The sequence below is a fragment of the Tupaia chinensis genome, unplaced genomic scaffold (assembly GCF_000334495.1).
Source record: "Tupaia chinensis unplaced genomic scaffold, TupChi_1.0 Scaffold000288_2, whole genome shotgun sequence".
Taxonomy (NCBI): Eukaryota; Metazoa; Chordata; class Mammalia; order Scandentia; family Tupaiidae; genus Tupaia; species Tupaia belangeri.
Window position 1 is genome coordinate 1,766,901 of NW_006159773.1, and position 21,110 is coordinate 1,788,010.

Below are 21,110 nucleotides of genomic sequence, written 5' to 3' on the forward strand. Positions count from 1 at the left end.
TCCTGCTAATACCAGCCTACTCTTTTAATATTTTAACTGATATGGTTTATATATTATCTCCAATTCTCACAAGTCTGTGAGGCACTGTTACTATCTGAAGGTAATTAATTTGTTTGTACTTACCATTTGGTAGGTGGCACAACAGGGGCATAAACTCAAGTCCAACACCTTGAAACTTTGCTATTTTATTTCACTAATTTAAAATATGAACATGTTGGAGTTGAGTAGGATTGCTATATGGAAATACAAAAAATGGTAAACACTCAAAATTTCCAGTGGGTTCCCACAAAATACTTAAAAGTTCCCTTTCGAGAGTAGTATTGTATTAATAAAAGCACAAACTTTTATCTAAACATGTAGCTTGAGTCCTAACTATGCCATTTACAAGTATTCGATGCTAAGCTTCAGTTTGTCTCTGTACAAATGGAAGGTAATTTGTTATTTACCTTCGTATGGTGGTTATGGTTCCAGTGTGCGTAGAAGGACTTTGTCATTGTTTTTTACCTTTTTAATATCTAAATTTCTGTGGTGTGTTTTTGGAATTCCTTTCTTCATGTCTTGTCGGTGGTAAACAGAACCTACTTAACATCTATAGCTGGGCACGTCTATTACTTTCCCAGCCTCCATTTTACTAGGACACATGAGCTTTAAACTAAGCCAAGCAATTGCACCAGCCTAGACAGAGATTCTGGAGCTGTTGACACAGACAAGAACTACATGGACTCTGTTCTGTTCTTGGTGGCAGTCATAGTTGTAGTGGTGTCTTCTAGGAAGGACCAGGTCTGCTGCAGTGTTGGACACCTTTCCTGGCTGTATAGCTTATAAATTGGGTTCATGCTGAAGATTATTATCTACCAGGTATATTTTTATAAATACCTTTTTCATTTAAGTGAATAACATTAGGCTTTTGTTGCTCTCAACCGACAATTTCAATTAGAAAAAATACTTCAAAAAATCTTGTACTGTTATAGTTACTTTATGTAAGTGGAGGAAAAGAAATTATTATCTGCCCTACAGGGCTAACCCTATTAAAGAACATTTTTTTAAGATTATTTCTTCGGTGTGTGAGAGAGAGGGACAGACAGGCAGATAGATACAGCCACCCCCAACAGGGTCTTTATACTGCAATTTACTCCCAGTTTCAGCTAGCCTGCATTACTGGCAAACACATGGGTGCACAACATGCTCAGGGAAGTTCCTGAATGTGAACCCAGAGCCCCTCCTTTGTGAGTTCATCTGTGCTACCACCTGGCCCCTGTTTTCTTTTAATTTACAAAGTTTTAAAATGCTTTAGGCTTTCTTTGAGAGACACATAGACAGTTAAGACTTTAAATAATAATTATTTTAGTGTTTGCATTTAAATTTTCAGTGTGCTTTATGGACCATGTGCTGCTATGTATGCCTGAAATACTTGAAATGCAAATGTGGGGAGACTTTGCCATCTAAATGCTTGGCTGGATTAAGCGCCTAATTAGGATGGTTTTTCAACAAGTTGGAGTAAGCATGCAATCGGTGAGTACTCAGAATTCATTTTTAAAATCCAGACATTCAGATATGTTAAGAATTTTTTCTGAGAAAATGAAATCTATATATGATCAACCAACATTTGAATTCAATATGTTTATTTACTATTTAGTTTGCTTACTGTTTAAATCATAGAAGTCAATCTTTTTCCAGCATCCTAAGTAAGGCAGAAACTTTCTCTATTATAGTGAAAGTTTACCAGTAGTCATGCACTTGTTATTAGTGAAGAAAAAGCCAACTATTGATATATAAAGAAATCATTGAATAAAATTTGACTGCCATATACAACTCTTAATGTTGTAAAATTATAATATTGAAGGCAGTTATGTGATTTATCATGCAATTGTTTAAAGTAAAAGGTAAGTCATACCTCATAAAATATAGCAACTGTAATAGGAAGGGAAAAAACTAGTGTAATATGGTTGGTTGTTCAATGCCAGAGATGTTTTGAGTTTTTTGTTTGTTTTTCCTTGGGTTTTTGCTATAGAGTGCTTACACCTGCCAGAAAGACAAAGAGAGACAGACAGAAGGGGAAGAGAGAAATCACCCCTTGAGGGAATGGCCATGCACAATCCCTTCTCCCATTCTTCTCTCAGGACTTTTGGACACACATGCACCTGACATGTTTTTCAAGCCACTGGGTCTGGGACTCAAACTGCATAGTTGCCCATGTGGGACCCAGCACTATAACCATCATACCATCTGGCCCTGCGTGTTCTCTAGTAAACTAAACCTGGTTTTGAAATTTGTCTCTGCGAGGTTAGCTTAGGGATTAGATGTCAGTGTTTGTAAAGCACCCAGTACAAAGGCTTGTATATAGTGCAGGTACATTCAGTTACGGTTATTTCTTTCTCTTTTTTTCTTTAAATTTGTTCTAGAGTATATGCGCTCACTGGGGGGGAGAGAGAAAAAAAGAGAAAAAAAGTGAGAAAGCACCCTCCAGGGGTAACAGCCATACTGCAGTCCTTTCTCCATTTTCCCGGGGTTTTTAGGCACACTGGCATGATTTTCAAGCCACTAGGTCCACTAGGTTCAAATCACGGTCTCCCGTGTGGGAGTCTAGCATCTTAACCACACTTCTTGCTGATCCCCAAGATTTTATACTTTGCTGGTCTGAGACTCCTTAAAATTTTGATTGTTGACATGCACTTTCTTCCCAGCAAAATACCACATTAATTCACAGTTTTGGGTGTAACTTTAGGGATATGTGAACCTTTGCATTAATATCACAGATGTCTTGAGAACAATATTTTAAATGTATAGTTTTTTGGGGGATTTTTTGCTAAATCATTTCTTTCAGATAAAAATATAGATTAAATTAGTCTATAATAAATCTCACATAAAGCACAAGTGCAGTCACCATGGGCCAGACAGATGACAACTTCAGATTCCAGCCTCACACGTCAACACTTCTACAGTAGCATTTCATAATGTTAAAAAAGAGCAAATTGCTGTCCTGTTGTCATCTTCTTGCTATCATCACTTTCAAACACTATTGCTAAATGTTATAGACTGTCATTACTAGACAGAGACATGCATACACATACACACACATAGATATATTATTAGATTATTTATAAGCAGTTTTTATAGCTAAAGCAGAGCATGTTTTTTTTATGTTATTTCTTAATGGAATGGAATTGTCTTCTTTCTTAATGAGATTGAATTACCTAGTAATGACAGTTTTCTTCCTGCCTTTCTACTTATACCTGGAGAAATATTAATGGCAGCTTATCTTTTGAGGAAGTCTTCCCTTCTCCAAACCACTATACCGACAAGACACGGTTCAGCCACCAGTGAGGGTAGGAGATTCACGTGGGTCATACAGCCTCCCAGTGCACAGATGGTGACTTTTTAGTACCATCTGTTCACTGTTTCTTCACAGCCATTTATAATTTCTCTCCCTCCATGAGGGCTGAATTAAAAAAATAGAAATAAGTACTAAAACCTAGTTTTAAAGTTCCTGAAAGTTGTTCTTTCCTCTTACTTTTTCTTAACATCCAGTAAAGGTTGTAGCTCTTCTTCCTAAATGTCCTGGTCATTATTAGATTATACAGGCTCTTTCATCATATTTCTTGGTAATAAATACTGTGTAATTCACAAGGAACAGAAAAACATCATAATGTTAGTTTACTGTTTGTGCTTGAAAAAATAATTACATAAAGCACTGTTTTTTCTTTTATTTTGTAGAAGAAATCTAAATAGTCTACCTTTTTTATAATTAAAAGCTGAATCATTGGCCATTTCTCTTGCAGAAGTCACCTGGTTTTTTGTGTTTTCTTGTTATTTTAAGTTTGCATAGTGCTCATGTGCTCATTGGAGAGAACAGAGGGAAGGTGAGAAAGCACCCCCCACCACCACCATGGGAGATGGCCACACCATCTTTTCTTCTACATTCTTTTCTCAGGATTTTGGGCATGCATACATAATCTCCTTGTGTGTTTTTCAAGCCACCAGGTTCAGTACTAGAACCGTGCATTTAACCAGGTGGGTTCTGGCCTCCTTAGCCACCACATCACTGATTGGCCCAAGTATTCTTTACTTATGATATTAGACAGATGGAAAGATCATTGTTGAAGCTTAGCCCTACAGCTTGCATAGTGAAGAATGCCAAAAAGAATCATTAATTCCTGACCTTGGCACTTCCTTTCTAAATTTGTCTTTGTGAGCTTTTACTCCTCTTCCTTTCTACCCAGAATCTTTGCCAACTGCAGAAGAGGGCTATTCACTTTAGACTGTGTAATTGTTACACTGTAATACACAAATAGCATTCCACTTCTCCTATGTCATAGGAGAGTCTCAACTTGTGATTAAATAGAATATTCAAGAAGAGAGAGAACTGAATGGTATAAATTCTATTGCCCTATTGATTTATTTTTAAAAGACCCAGATTTATTAAAGTGTAGGATATAAAGAGTTTGCTTAAACATCATCTGTTTTAGAATTACTTGCCTATGTTTTTTGAGGGAAAGGGGCTGAAAGGACTGTTCTATTGACTTTGTAGAACTGTGAGGCTTCCCATTTTCCTCAAGTAAGATTTTTTTCCTTCTCTTAGTCCTCAAGTATTATTAAGACTATTAATATGATAACCTTCTGAGTCATTATTATTGTGAATGATGTTTGCTGTAAGTCTCAGAGTAATTCTCCCTCTTAAATTCTTTTTTTTTTTTCTTTTTGGAGAGGTTTTTGCTATAGGGCGCGTGTGTTTTCCAGAAAGACAGAGAGAGACAGAGAGATAGAAATCGAGAAATCACCCCCCAGAGGGGATGGCCACACCACAATCCCTTCTCCTCCATTCTCCTCTCAGGATCTTGGACACGCATGCACACGGGCACAGCATGAGTTTAAGCCACCAGGTCAGGGATTCGAACCATGGTCGGCTACATGAGAGTTCAGTGACATAGCCATTAGACTAACTGCTGGTCCCCCTCTTAAATTCTTCATATGATATTCACATTTTACAATAATACTGATATCTTCCTACTGATCATCTGTACTATCTAATTTTTTTTCCAGTTTGTTTCTTTCTTTTCTTGAGAAAGACACTGAGACAAGAAAGAGAGACAGGTAACCTCAATAGTGTCTCACCATGCCATGAAGTGCATCCTGTGTTCAGATGGACTTGAGATCTGAACCCAGACCTCCGATGTTGTTCCAGTATTATGCAGCAGCACCCCAGTGCCTCTGCCATTATGCTGGGCCTGCACCATCTTTTATTTGCATTTCCAAAGCAAGTGTTATAATGTTGTTGGTGTCCTAGCCAATGTAGATTGTAATACTTCGAGGAACTCTCCTAGGTGTCAGTGAAACCTTGAACATATGTGATAAATACTGAGCAGATGCCAGGGATATTATATCCTCTCGAACCTCACTTTGACTCATACTGTTATTCCTAAGTTGGATTTAGTTGCTAAAATCTAAGAAATCATTACTTCTATGCTCATGTTGTAAGATGCACATGCTTTTAAAATGTCAAAGGGTATGGTTTGTGTTAGATGTGGGAACCATCCACTGTTCATAGTGACCAATCATGTGGTCATACTATTTGTGTAAGCGTAATTTCTTTCTTTAAATTAAACTGGCCATGGGATAACCTTAAAAAAAGATGGTGTTCATTGTTTGGAATTCATACCCTACTGGTTTAGTACTGTTTATTTTAGTCTTGAGGATATAATTTAATTTTAAAATTCTTTTGACTTAAGTTTAATAGTCATATCATTTTGACTCTTTCCTTTTAAAATTGCTCTAAATAGCATACTGCCTTTCTTTATTTCTTTTGTCCGGGCTTTCAAGTGTAGCACTTAAAACACATGGGTAGTTTTTTTTTTTTTTTTGGGGAAAGATCATGTACTTGGGGGGAGGTTGTAAGGTACAATTTAATAATGATTTAACTTTCTGCATGTGTGTTTTTTTGTTTATTTTTTGCTGTGGAGGTTTTTGTTTTTGCTTTCAGCATAACGTAACATCCTATGTATTATTATTTCATCTGAGGTATTCTCAGCAGAGGCACTACTAGCTCATATAAGTGCCTTTGTGCAATGAGACAAAGTACTTTTCCTCTGGTGACAGGCCTCACAAGCAGTGTGTGGTGAGCAGTGTGACTGGATTTTAGCGCCTGTTTGGCCTCGGCCAGGTGCTCTTCTGTGGCTGGCAGCATGCTGGTGCACATTCAGATTCTGAACTTTGATTCTTTGCTTTGGATTTGTTTTGCAAAGTCCATTATAGCAAAAGTAGCCCATATTTTAAATTTATTTGTATTGAAAGTCTGCAACTAAAAACAAAGCAAAAGAGGTAAAAATAGTGTTTTGCAGAACAGTATAAAAATCAGGAAATAAAAGTTTTTACTCCAAATATAGGATTATTTAAAAATTATTGCTGTTCTGTTTTTTTAAATAAATTAAACTTTATTGCCTAATAGTAACTAGCTATATGTATTCATTTTGAGTTGACAAATATTAGCTTATTTCTCATAACATTTAGAGCATTCTGTTCCTGTAATTAATATGTTAGCATGTCATGCAGTTTCATTGTCCAGTGCTTTGTATTAGCAAATTTATAAGTTTTATAATTAAATTTTTGATTTTTGCTCCTTAGGTACTTTGGTCTGGAAAACCATATGGTTCATCTCGAAGTATCGTAAGGAAAATTGGCACTAACTTGTCTCTGATTCAGTGTCCAAGAGTTCAGTTTCAGGTACTATGATTTATAAATTCAAATTTTTGATATTATGTATAGTAGAAGTATAAATAGGCAAGATGACTTACAAAGTATTTTCTTTCTTGTTTTTGAATCTTTTTCTGGTCCAGTTTATTTACTGGGTCATTGGGAAAGTCATGACACATTTTTGCATAGAAAAACTGAAAAATATGTCATGGCTTTTCTGACAACCCAATATTTTTTCTTTGAGAGACACAGAGAGAGAAATAGGCCTCCAATAGGGTCTATATGCCTTACTCCACTCCCATTCTCACCTGGCCCTGATCAGACACCTGACATGCTCAGGGAGTTTCTAGGACGTGAACCCAAGACCTTTCTGTTTAGGTCCAGTTGCATTACCACTATGCCAACATTTTGGCTTTCGAACCTTTTGCTTCATTGATGCCACTATCAATAAAATAAGGTTAAAAACCACAGTAAAGCCTTTCTCATTTTAGTTAATCTATGAAGGAATTACTTAAGATCTTTTTTCTTTTCTTTAAACTTTATTTTAATTTGACCAGAGAGGGACAGAGAGAGAGAGAGAGAACGCAAGCCACCAGGTCTGAGACTTGAACCACAGTCAGTCATGTGGGAGTCCAGCGCCCTTATCCACCATGCCACCTGCTGGCCCCATGATATTACTCAAGATCTTTAAGATGTTTGTCTTAAGATTATATATGTAAAGATTTAGCATCATATAATAAGTTAAGCAGTTGTTAATTCCCAGGTTACTTTGAACTTAGATACTTAGGTGCAACCATTATTTTTTCTTTAGTTATTATACCTTTAGATAATTACCGTACTCTTGGTTTATTTTTAGATGAATATATGCTATATAAGATGCTTTCTCCTTCATTGGTTTCAAGTATAGCATTATAATTGTAGGATCCATTGTCTTGGCAATGACAGTGTTGAAACAAAGAGGTAATTGTAGTTCTCTGAATAAGGTGATAATCAGATCCTGAATTAGGAGTACTTTTAAACAAGTCTTAATGTTCTCTTGTAGCACCGAATCAAAAGCAACTCTACTCTTTGCTTAGAGATACTACTATTTTCTTTCACTTACGCTTTTGTTCTTTATTATTAAAGTGTTCAACATATATATCACAAAGCTCTATTTCTATTTTTTAGTAATTCTTGATGACCGTAATATAACAAACCATTTCAGCTTAACATTTCATAATGTGAAGTTCAAGATATATGTACACCAATGTTAAATAATAGATTAGCATGTGAGATTGGAAATTGTGTTTAACTTACAATTCAGATGTCAAAAGTGCCCAGCTATATGCCTATTTGATGTCCTTTCATACTTATAAATCTCTCCTGCTAGGAGGAAGTAAAAATCTTTTCCTAAGTGAGCAGGAGAAATTAGCATTTGTTCATTGGCTAACAAGACTGTTCATTGCTGTTTTCATAAACTTGCTTGCAAATTAACAGGCTAGCCCATTATTTATCAGTGTAGAAACTGACAGATTGGAACTTTCCAAAAAGTTATTTTTATCAAACTATAGAATTTTTTAGAAAAATAATTAAAATGAAGAAATGTGTGGTAGTAAGACTATCAAATACATTTTCTAAGATTTTGGTTTATTTGGACACAAATTGCTGTTTGCTTTATTTTCCAACTTCCTTCAAGTAGCTATCATGCCAACTAAAGCTTAATAACTTTTTTTAAAAGAGAGATTTTTGCTATATAGCGCATGCATTCGACAGAGAGACAGAAAGTGAGAAATCACTCCCCAGGGTGGTGGCCATACCACAGTCCCTTCTCCTCCATTCTCCTCTCAGGATTTTGGGCGTGCATGTACACCCAGCCTGAGTTTTAAGCCAGTGGGTCTGGGACTTCAACCACGATCAACTATATGGGAGTCCAGCAACATAACCTCTATGCCATCTACTGGTCACATTTTTTTTCTAATTAGTTTAATTAAAATTTACTATCTATTTATAGGTTTAGACATCATTTCCTAGCTGTAGAATTTACTTAACCATTATTTTTATGTAGCTGGAGACATGTAAAAGGACATGGAGAAATCTAGTTTACTGACTGCAACCCAAATCCGTCTTGATTGCCAGTGGGCCAAAGTATCAGTACTATAGCCAAGTACGTTTACTTGGGAGGATTCTCTTTCTTGGTGGTATTCTCAGTCATTTAAAAAGGGTCTGTAGAAAAAGAGTATTAGATTTAGGAACTGCATTTGAAAGCGATAGAATAACATACGGAGAGGAATAAAGTACGAGAAATATTAGTGACCTACTTGAGAATGTTGTGGAATTCAGAAACCATTTGTTTATAGTGTGATTTTTATTTCCAGGCATACTTAGTCTTTTAAAATTCAACAACAATGTAAAGTGAATATTTTCTTCTCTACTACTACTGTTTTACAACTATTATTTTTCTACATCTCTATTTTTTTCCTTTCTTTTCTATCAGCAATAAAAAAAATAGGGTCTGCAAAAAATTTAGATTATGCAGTTTAGAGTAATACAATTAAAAATGTATTTTTGCTGTTTTTCCTGCTTATTTGTGGGCTAATAGATAGGGAATGTATATGGGCTGTCTAGAAATCCAATCTGTGCAGTACTGTTATAGAAGGTCTGGAACTGGGGAACCATTCTGAGGCCCAAGGAGAGTAGATACCATCTATTGGATTGTCAGAAAAGTCACAGTGTATTTTCTGTTTTTCTGGGCAAAAACATGTCGGGACTTTTCAGACGACCCAGTAGTTAATGAGCACAATGGGCGCATTGACTACATCCTGGGAATGAAATGAGTAAATCAGTGTACAAGTATATAGTAGGCACTCAATAAATACTTCTTTGTTGAGTGTTATTTGGAGGCCTACCTATAACCACAGGTTGTATTGTTTATATTACATTACTTCATGTAATGAGTGTTAAGAACGAGTTGACTTCTTCACATTCAAGACAGGCTCTCCAGACCTTCATGTTTATTTTGGTTGGAGAAAAATAGCTTCTTCCGGCCCTTTCACATAAGTGCATTTCAGCCTTGGGTTACAGCTGTACACTTCTAGTCATTAGCATTTTGTATATTTGGATATTGTGGCCTCGTTAGAGGTAGAAACCCAGATTAAGACAAATTAGGAGAGCAAGACTTTCTTTAAGTCTCTTACAACTTTTTCTAGACTTGACACCAAAAGAAAATTCAGACCATAGAAGTACTTGTAAAAGTGAGCTCTGGGGGATCTGGAGGAATGAACTTTTGATTTGCAGTGATTCTCAGCACTGAATGCACATTGAGATCATCAAGTAACCACTCAGGCTATTTTCTGAGACAGTTTCTCTATTTTTACAATTCTTATTGGAATTGGTGGGGGGGGGGGTACGAACATTCTGTAACCAAACAAGTAATGAATAAGATTCTCACTAAAGTTCACACACCATAACTAAATCTGGAGGTTATACTATCCAGCTGTTAAGGCCTATCTTTATTCATTTAGCAGATAAACTTGAAATCTGTAGTTTATTCTAAATGCTAGTTCTCAGTGGTCTACAAAATAGACATGTAAATCTGCCCTTTTTGGTTATATGATTCAGTGGGGGAGATATTAAACAAGTAAATAGACTGATAAATGTATAATTACAATTTTTAATAAGTGCCAAGTAGGAGAAAGTAGTATTTCATGCAGAAAAATAACAGGTGGTTAGGCTAGCTCTGATGAGTTGCAGAAGAAGAATGGGGGTTGGAGGAATATTGTGCGCAGAAAGAACAGCATGTGTAACAGTCCTGAGACAAGACTGAAGTTGCTGTTTGAGGAGTAAGAGAAGACCCATCTGTCAGGAGATAGGGAGCTGGCAGACTGCATAGCATGCTATAATGCTCTTTGATGCCTGAGACATCTGCGATACATAGCTAAATTTATATTTAAAATAACTGTTAGGGGCCAGCTGGTGGTGTGGTGGTTAAGGCCTTGGACTCCCACATGGCGATTCACAGTTTGAGTCCTGGGCCTGGTGGCTTGAAAATTATGCTGGGCACTTGTGTGCGTGCCCAAAATCTTGAGAGGAGAATGGAGGATAAGGGATTGCAGTATGGACATCTGACCCAGGGGGTGATTTCTCACTTTCCTTCTCCCTCTTTTTGTCTGTAGTGAGCATACCTGCCCCTGTGACAATAACATGGGGTGTGGGGAGGCGAAACTGTTAAACATACCCATTTTTTCAGTTATATTTGACAATCTGAAATATACTGCATTTGACATGTGGTATATGATGTCCACGTACTGATATTTTTAGTTGTAAAGTGCCCTAAAACCACATAGTGGTTAAGGTACTAGATTCCCATGTAGTCAACCGTGGTTCAAGTCCTGGACCCAGCAGCTTGGACTCCGGGGATATGTGTGTGCATGCGTACCTAAGATCCTGATAGGAGAATAGAGGAGAAGGAATTGCAGCGTGACCATTCCCCATTGGAGGTGATTTCTCACTTTCTGTCTCTCTCTGTCTCTCTGGTGAGCATATGTGCCCTATAGCAAAAATCTCTCTTTAAAAAAAAAAAAAAAAAAAAAAGCTAAGACTGACAGGTTGTGTGGTGGTTAAGGCACTGGACAGTTCCAGGTGGCTGACCATAGTTTAAGTCCTGGACCTGGTGGATCTCTCTCTGTCTGTCTGGTCAATTTGGAAAAAAAAAAAAAAAGAATTCATAAAATAAAATGAATAATTCCATACACAAAAACCTTAAAAGATAACTGGATGTAGCCATGCGGATTATGTCTTATAAATTTGGCAGAGGGGAATGATAGTTTGAGGATTAACTCACTAACAAATGTCTATGGCCGTTTTATTTAGTTTCATTAACTGATTTCCTAAAGATTTGTTTCTTTATGGAGATACTCTTACTTACTCTACAAAGTTATTTTCAAAGATACATGTACATTTTCCTCCTCTTGTCTCTTTCTTCTTGCCTTTCTCTAATTCTTTCTTCTTTAAAATTCTAAATGTTGAATTTTTAAAAAATGACTACACTAGAGATCTGTTGTACATACAACATGGTGACTTGTTAATAACTATATATTTTTTAATTGCTAAGAGGATAGATTTTAATGATTCTCATCAGAAAAAATAGGGATATGAGGTAATGCATATATATTTTTTTAATTGCCAGAGGATACACACACTTGCCACAGAGAGACATCAGTGGTGGGAGTGGGGAGCAAACCCCCCCCCCAATGGGCCATAGTCACAGTGCAGTCCTTTCTCCTCCGTTTCTCCATCTCATGGGGATTTGGGACACGCAAACATAAGTGCCTGGTGTGTCCTTTAAACTACAAGGGCCAGGTCTTAAACTACAATCATCAATATGGAATCTGACATCCCCGACCACGAGACTACAGGGCCAGCCCCAGTAATATGCTTGTTAATTTGCTCAATTGAGCCATTTTATAATGTATAGATGTTTCAAAACAACATGTTGTACATGATAAATATCCATAATTTTATTTGTCAATTAAAAAGTAAGAGGGACTAGATGGTAGCACAGCAGTAAAACACAATGCTCTACAAGGCTAACCCAGGTGAGAAGATTCTGGGTTCACACCTGGAGACCTCTCTGAGTACACCTGGCATACCTGTGCCCATGATGCAGGGCTAGCTGGGGCTGAGGATGAATGACAGAGTGAAGATCCTATTGGTGTGTTCTCTGTCTCTCCCTCACTCTTTTTTGCTTATAAAAGAAATAAACTTTAAAATAAAATACACTTTTTAAGGAAAAAAAAAGTAACCACATCATTCAGAAACATCAGTGGCTGAGTCTGGGCTAGACTATTCAGTTGAGCATTCTTTCTTTCAGACTGGTGTTCTTTTTTTTTTTTTTTTTTCCTTCCCGTATTTCTTTTTTTTTTTTTTTTTAATTTCCTGTAGGGTGCATATGCTCACCAGAGAGACACAGAGAGGGAAAGTGAGAAAACACCCTCCCAGAAGGGATGGCCATACCACAGTTCTTCCTCCATTCTCCTCTTGGGAGTTTGGGCATGCACACACACGTGCCCAGTGTATTTTTCAAGACATTGGTCCAGGATTTGAACCATGCAGTTGACCATGTGGGATCCAGCCACCTTAACCTCCACATCACCTGCTGGACCCCTAAGACTGATATTCTTTTTTTTTTTCATAGGCTTGTGTGCATGCCAGAGAGAGACAGAGAAAAAGTAAATCATCCCCCACACTGCAGTTCTTTCTCTATTCTCCTGGGATTTTAGGAACACACGCACATGCAATGGATATGATTTTCAAGCTGCTTCATCCAGAACTTGAACCGTGGTCAACCATGTGGGAGTTCAGCACCTTAACCACTATATCACCTGCTGGCCCCAAGACTCATATTCTCTTTTTTTTTTTTTTTTAAGAGTTTTTTCCCCTTAGGGCACGTAAACTCGCCAAAGGGAGAGACAGAGACAGTGACAGAGGGAACGTGAGAAACTATCCCCCCAGGGGGGTAATCATGTCAAAATCCCTTCTCCTCCATTCTCCTCCTGGACTCTTGGGCACACATGCATACACAACTTGCATGATTTTCAAGCCACCAGGTCTGGTATTTGAACTGCAGTCAGCCATGTGGGAGTCCAGTGACATAATTGCTATGCCATCTGCTGGTCCCAAGACTGATATTCTTTATAGAGTATACCATCTGGCCAGTTGGTGTCACTGTATGTCAGTGTATTAAAATATAAAAATTCTGCTTCATCTTTTTTAAGAGGAATAATTCTGTGTAGGTAAAAGTGTGTTATTTTAAGAATAGTGTTTTGCATTTGGCTATAGGTGGTAAAATAGAGTTGAGTTTATTTACCATTGGGTTGTCTGGAAAGTCATGACATATTTTTGCATAGAAGGACATAGAAAAGTACACGACTTTTTAGACAACCTAATATTAGACATCTTTTTTTTTTCTATATTCGTGATAGAGTGCGTGCACATACATGAGAGAGAAAGAAAAAGAGAGAGAGATGGACACGTACTCTTCACGGGGTCTGGTCACACTGGGTATTCTCCCAGTCCTGTAGCCCTTCAGATCTAGGGCACTCACAAGCATGCCTAGGATGTTTCATGCTCACAGGGCCCGGGATTTGGATCACTGTCCGCATGTAGAATCCAGTTTCTTTGGGCAGTGCGTTATTACTGCTGCACCACAGAACTAGCCCTTTAACATGCTCATGGTAGAGAATCTTAATTTCCGGTACCAGTGTGTTCGTTTTATGAAAAGTCACAGGAGGACCAAATTAGCTTTTCTAATGTTTTGTTCTAAGTATCTTAATTTTTGTATGATGTTTATACTTTACATCTATGCATTTTATTAAATGAATCAATTTCCTCAATATACTTTCACATTATCAAAATATTTTAAATTAATAGTAATAGTTTAAATTATTGTTTTAATTGCTTCAGTAAGCTCTTAAAATATAATTAAATTTTGGGTAATACAAATTTTTCAAATGTTAAATTGAACTTCTTAAAGCCAGTTAAAAATATAATGCTACTACTGAATTTTTGTTGTGAATGAAATGTGATTTTGAATAAAAAATGCTTCTATCTCTTCACTTTTTTTTTTCCTTTTCTGCTAAAAATAGCTGTAGTAGGACAGGATCTTGCTGGGAACCTTCAGTAAGTTGTCCTTTTCTTTTTCAAACTTCCTGTCAGTCATCCATGCATGTCAGTAGTAATGTCTTAACCATACTTCCAAGACCTCACTGTCAGTCCCCTCTTGCCATTGCTGACTTAACCTTAACTTGTATTTTACTGAGTGGATTGTCCTAGGATTTGTCCTTCTCATTCCGTACTTAAGTCACTCCATAAGTGTTCCCCTCAGCAACACCTGACATAGCCTTTCAAAGAAAGCTTATTTATTTATTTATTTATTTTTTAGTTTTATTTTGTCTTTTGAATTTGCTTTACTTAAGTGTCAAAACTCCTTCTTATCGTGGGACAGGATGTCATGTAGAAATGACACAGGTACTATCAATTTTATAATTGATTCTTGACAGTGTCATTAACATTTTCATCTCATCAAATACGTGTTATGGACATGGTATCGTTACTAAGCACGATTAATGCCTAAGTAAAATTATAAATTCAGTTCATGGACTAGGTTGTGTTTTGTTTTTTGCTTTTTACAAGCTTATGTGAAACAATATTTCATGATTAATATGTGAATTATACAGATGTTCAACTGAGAAATATGCTTGATCCTTTACCATTTATTATACTCCAAAACTTGGTTAACTTATATGTCCTTGAATATGTATTCTTTATCTTGAATAGTACTTTGTTTTCTCTTGTATGAATTTTGGAAGGAAACATCAATTTTTGTAACTTTTATGGGAACATAAGCCTTTTTTTATTTTTAAGGTTTTTTGCCCAAGGGCACATGTGCTGGCCAGAGAGAAACAGAGATAGAGCAGAAGTGAGAAATCACTACGCAGTGGGGATGGCCATGCCACAATCGATTGTTCTCCATTCTCTTCCTGGGGTTTTGGACGTGCACGCACACATTCCTGGTGTGATTTTCAAACTTTCAGGTCTGGGACTTGAGCCACGGTTGGCTGTATGGTTGTCCAGTGCCGAAACTACTATGCCACCTGCTAGCCCAAGAAAGTAAAAAGTCTTAAAATCAAAACTAGATTTTTATCTTAAATATACACTCAGCCCTCCTTATCTGCATCTATGAATTTAAGCAGCTGTGGACCAGAAATGAAATGTTGCTGCTGACGTGCAGATAGGCCTATGATGGTTGTAGAACATGTACAGGCTTTTTTCTTGTCATTATTCTCTAAATAATACAATATTATAATTGTTTACATGGCATTTATATTGTATTACATATTATAAATAGGAATGATTGAAAGTATGTAGTATAAAGTAAAGGAGAATGTGCGTAGGTTATACGCACATACTATGCCATGTAAGGGTTTGAGCATGTGTGAATTTTAGTGTCCATGAGGGATTCTGGAACTAGTCCCCTGTGGCTACTGGGGACGACTATACCTAACTTACTACCAACTAATGACTGTATTAGAATAACATTTTCTGAACAAAGTGTTATGATGAGATTTTCATGAACTAGCACCTTAGGAAAGCAACATTCAGAGTTTAGTCTTAAAATTTCTTTCACTTTTACAGAATACCTTATTTCCTAAAACCTTTCAGAGAGCTTGGGGATCTCCATGAAACCCACTTAGAATCTCCCTGTTAAAATCTTACAGGAATATCTAAGGGACCATTCTGTCTTCAGTAATGGATAGGGACAGAATATCACCAGATTTCTTGGTCTCTTAAAATCAGATGTGTTGCCTAGTTATGTTATTTAAGTTGTATAAGATCCCCATTTGCTGAATATCTGTTTGGATATTAACTTGTATGGCTAAGTTTCTGATGTACATTGGAAAAGTTAAAAATTCCTGATCACTTACCTAAAGTGTTTACTTAAGTTTTCCCTTCTGACTCAAAATACTTTTACTACTTGTAAAACATTAGAATTTTGGAAGACTTTTCATTTTAAGTCCATTATCAGTTTTCTTATTTTTTTTTAACTTTTATTTATTCAATGAGTTATTTAGTTTTTAGGTTTTTTTTTTTTTTTTTCTCCATTAGGCCACTTGCACTCCCTAGAAAGGGAAAGAAATAGTGAGAGGGAAAGTGAGAAATCACCCCTAGGAGGGATGGTCATGCTGTACTCCCTTCTCCATTCTCATGCTTTGGGCATGCACACACTAGCACCCTGTGTGATTGGCCATGTGGGAGTCCAGCGCCTTAATCACCATGCTACTGACTGGCTCCAGTATCTAATCTTTTAATACAGCTTGTTTTTGCTCTACCTATCTTCCCCAAAGACCATAATTTAGGTATTTTAGAGACTGGTTTTAGTGGGTTTTTTTGGGTGGAGAGAGTTTATGCTATAGGGTCCGAGCACTTGCGGGACAAAGAAAGAGACAGGAAGCGAGAAATCACCACCCAGGGGTGATGTTTTTTTTTTTTTTTTCTTCATTCTCTTCTCTGGATTTTAGGCATGGATGTACACGTGCCCAGCATGATTTATAAACTACTGGATCTGGGACTTGAACCATGGTTGACTACATGGGAGTCAAGCAATGTAATCATTATGCATCTGCTGGTCCCCCCTTTTTGTTTCCCCCTTAATTTGCCGAGGTTGTATGGCTTGCTGGAGAAAGTGAGAAAGCATTCTTCTGGGGAATGGTCATGCCACAACTCCATTTCTCCTTACAGGATTTTGGGCACACATGCACGTGTATTCTGCATGTTTTTCAAGTGGCTGCATCGGAGACTTGAACCATGGCCATCAGCCATGTGGGATCCAGATACCTTAACCACCATGTCACTAACTGGCCTATTAAAATGTCATCTATAAAAAAAAAAATGTTGCTGTAGGGTGCATGTGCTTGCTGGAGGTAGACAGAGACTGACAGAGAGGGAAAGCGAGAAAGCATCTCCCAGGAGATGGCCACATTGCAATCCTTTTTCTCCATTTTACTTTTGGGATTTGGGGGCATATATGCACACACATCCAAAATGTCACTTTTTTATGTTCTTAGTTTTTTTTTACTTTTTGCTATAGGGCATGTGCATTTGGAATCAAGGATATGGGCATGCTACAATCTCTTCTCCTCCAGTCTGCCATCAGGATTTGGGGCCTGCATGCACAGGTGCCTGGCGTGGTTTTCAGGTTGCCATCCAGGACTCAAACTGCATAATTGATCATGGGTCCAGGACCTTACTTCCATGCCACCTGCTGGCCTCAAAATGTCATTTTTAAATGTTCCTTGATAACGTTAGGTTAAATGACACCAGAATGAGTACACATATCAACAGCTGATATAACTAGTTAAAATTTTATTCATGATATATATTGAAGGACATTTTAAACTTTATGTTAAGTGCATTATGTGTTAGTATGGCATATTTTGCATTTTAAAAAGAGGCATTATTTAACTAACTTTCAAAAGCTTGAGTTGGAAATGATTAAATTAAGATTTCAGCAGTGCATGTGCTCTAGTATAACCTTTCTTAAAAACACAATAAAGAGCAAATCAGTTTAGGCTTTACGTTTTTTTCTTTAATTAAAATGTGTGATTTTTTTTTTATTTACGTCTAATTTTATTAAGTATGGTGTATCAATCTGATAACATTATTTTAAAGTTAATTATTGACTTGATTCTGAGGCATAACAATTGTAACAAAACTAAATTTAATTCAATTAACCTACTTTCCACCTTTTTTTTTCAAGATAAATTTCAGAATTCTTTTCCTTGAGTTTATGAATTCAGGAAATTCTGACTTCCTGAATTTATGCATGTTTTTTCTTCATTGTATTTATTTCAAAATAGTCTTTATATATGTTTAAGCTTAGAGAATTCTGTTCTATTTGAATTTTTTAAATTATTAATACTTTTACTTAAGAATCAAGAGATTTAAGGAGTTTTTAAAAACATTTTCACCATAGCAACAATTGTCTGAGGGGACTTCAGAAAGCTTGTGGAGAGGTGGTATGCTTGTCAAAGCACTGAACTCCCCCATGGCTGACTGCGGTTCGAGTCCCAGACCCTGTGGCTTGAAGATCCTGCCAGGTACATGTGGGTGCATGCTTGAGAAGAAGATGGAGGAGAGAGGACTTCTTCATAGCCATCCTCTCCGGGGAGTGATTTCTCACTTTCCCTCTCTCTGTCAAGGACATGCTTCCTATGGAAAAAAATGTAAAAAGTTGGTGAAAAAGTGGAATTAGAGTACAGTTTTATTTTGATACAACAAATTTTGAATTTCATTCATAGTTTTCTTAATAATCTATTCTGTAGACTTTGTGAAGATGCCACACATGAATACACACACACACACATGCAAACACACACTTATACCTATATGTAAAATGTTATATCAACATAGCTATAAATAGTCATTTTAAAATACTCCTAGATGGGACCAGCAGGTGACATAATGATTATGTCACTGGACACCCACGTCGTCCACTGCAGTTCGAGTCCTGGACCTGGAAGTTTAAAATTTAAGCCGGGCACATTGCATGCATGCCCAAAAACCTGAGAGGGAGAATGGAGGAGAAGGGGTTGTGGCATGGCCATCCTGCGGGGGTGATTTCTCACTTACGGTCTCTCTGTCTCTTCGGTGAGCACATGTGCCCCATAGCAGAAATCTCTAATATATATAGGCCTAGATTTAGCACAAGTTGGTCACTTGCTTATTCTTATACTTTGTAGCCTCCTTTTTTTAGAATCTAAATTTTTTCTTAATGTTTTAGGATAAATGGAGGTTTTTAAAATTAACTTGCAAAATAAAAATTGAACAAAGTTAAATTATAATTTAGAGATTGTCATACACTGTTAGACAACAGTATGATAATAACTACTGATCCCTTTCATGGACACCTTCAGTGGAAATGTGAGAAACCATCAATGTGTTGGCGCCGACAGACCTGGTGATTTTCCTTAAGTGATTAAAAACGTTTTACTCTTAATATACTGATGCCAAATAAAAAACTTTTATTTGTAACTTATAGCTTACCAGCCATGCAGCAGAGGGAAGTCCCAGTCACCCAGGAGGAGATGCAGTGGCCTCCTTTGCTGACATTGGATGGGTAGCCAAAGAAGAAGGAGAGTGCTCAACAAGACTAAGGTTAGTTTGGAAGACTATCAGAGCTGAGGTACCATATCTATTATTTTAAAGGATATAGTACTTTATTGTTTTAAATATTTACAATACTGCCTATTATCTGCCTAATGCGATCCCCAATAACTAACCCAGTTGTTGTTGTTTTGTTTTTTTAGTTTTTGTTTTATTTTTTTTTTTTCAAGCAGTCTTCTTAAATGATTTGGCTAGTATTTATAAAGTTCCTAGAGATATAATAGTGTCCAAACTCCTTGTGAAATACAGCATCCCCTGCCTTTTAGAAGTTTACATTCTAATATGAGAGACCAGAAAGAACTATCATAACTGTTTCAGTAAGTGGAGTAATTATAATATCTCACTGAGGCAGAGAACTCAGTCTGGATCATAGTAGAAAATTTGAAACTAGAGAATGTTTTCTAAAAATAGTGAGTTAAGAATTGGGATTCAAAGGAAACAATGTATTTATTAAAAAAAAAAAAGAAAAGTCTCCCTTAATTTAAAAGATCCTGAATAGAATACTGACCATGCATTCAATGTAATAGTTATTCAACATATACCTATTAGACATCAAGATTAGATTATTACAGAGATACATAATCCTATTATATTAAGACTCTTATTCAACATTAAGATTACAGAGATATATTGGGTCATCGGAAAATTCATGACACATTTTTGCATAAAAAAATATGTCATGACTTTTTCAATGACCTAATATAATCCTTGTGTTTCAGGAATACTTGATATGATAGAGAAGGTAAAAAAGGAAATCAGTATTACTGGTGCTGTATGAAGGAGCTTCTAAAAAGTTCGTTCAAGGGTTGGCTCTACATTAAGGGGATAATGTATTGCTTAAGAGAAGCTGGATACTACTACATGGCTATCACACTTTGAATCCTGGTCCCAGTAAGCCTGAAATGTTCCAGACCTGTGTTTCAGTGCCCAGGATCCAATGGGCTGGAAGATTAGAGGACGGGAATTCCAGTCTGACTAGACTCTGTGGAGGATGCTCCTCTCTCTCTCACACGCACATATACACATATACAACACACACACCCCAATACATTCTCTCATAGATTTAAAAAAGGTTTATGGAAAATGAAATTAAAGTAATTATTTTGGTGCAAAAATTTTGAAATTCATGCACATTTCTCATAATACACATTTTTCGTGAGCTTTTTGGAAGTAATTATAGCAGGTCACTGTAGAGTGGAAGAGGTTTTAAAAGTAAACAGCAGGAAATGCTAGAACTGAGTGATAAGGAGTCAGAAGAAGCCAAACAGATGGAAGGGTAGAATCTAGGAAGAGTAAAGAACTTGTTTGAAGGTGCAGTCAGGAAACAATGTGCCACGTTTGGGAAACACATAGAGAATGGCGAGAAAGGGAACAGGTAGATGAGCATAGGGTAGGTGGAGGTTTAAAAATCATACATATGACACTAAGAAATTCCAGCTTTTTCCTGAAAGCAATATAGAGCCAAGAAAGAACTTTAAGTACTATAGTAATATGATCAGACTTGTATTTTAGTAAAACTAACCTGTAAACAATATAAAGAATAGAAGGAAACCAGACCAGGAGACAGATCAACTAATAAATGATCAGAACTTGATTAAATTAAGAAACTAGTAAATGAGGTCAAAGCCAGGAGAGAGTAGGAGAACTAAAGGGACATAAAAAACTAATACATAAGAGGATTGAGGAAGGAAAGATGTAGGAGAATGCCTAGGTCTCCTGGATAG

The 21,110-nt window shown here is 36.7% G+C and overlaps 1 protein-coding gene across 5 annotated transcripts in view; it reads left to right on the forward strand.

Moving 5' to 3' along the window:
* MTFR1 (mitochondrial fission regulator 1) overlaps window positions 1-21,110 on the forward strand; it is a 43,431-nt gene that overhangs the window by 12,046 nt on the left and 10,275 nt on the right. For 3 of the 5 annotated variants that reach the window (XM_014588578.2, XM_014588579.2, XM_027772616.1), the window contains exons 2-5: window positions 1,370-1,512; window positions 5,861-5,893; window positions 6,619-6,717; window positions 19,262-19,377. In XM_014588578.2, the coding sequence (XP_014444064.1) occupies window positions 1,447-1,512; window positions 5,861-5,893; window positions 6,619-6,717; window positions 19,262-19,377 (314 nt within the window). In that variant the 5' untranslated portion in view covers window positions 1,370-1,446. The remainder of the gene's footprint in view (window positions 1-1,369; window positions 1,513-5,860; window positions 5,894-6,618; window positions 6,718-19,261; window positions 19,378-21,110) is intronic. The other 2 variants (XM_006150435.3, XM_014588580.2) reach the window with 2 other exon arrangements.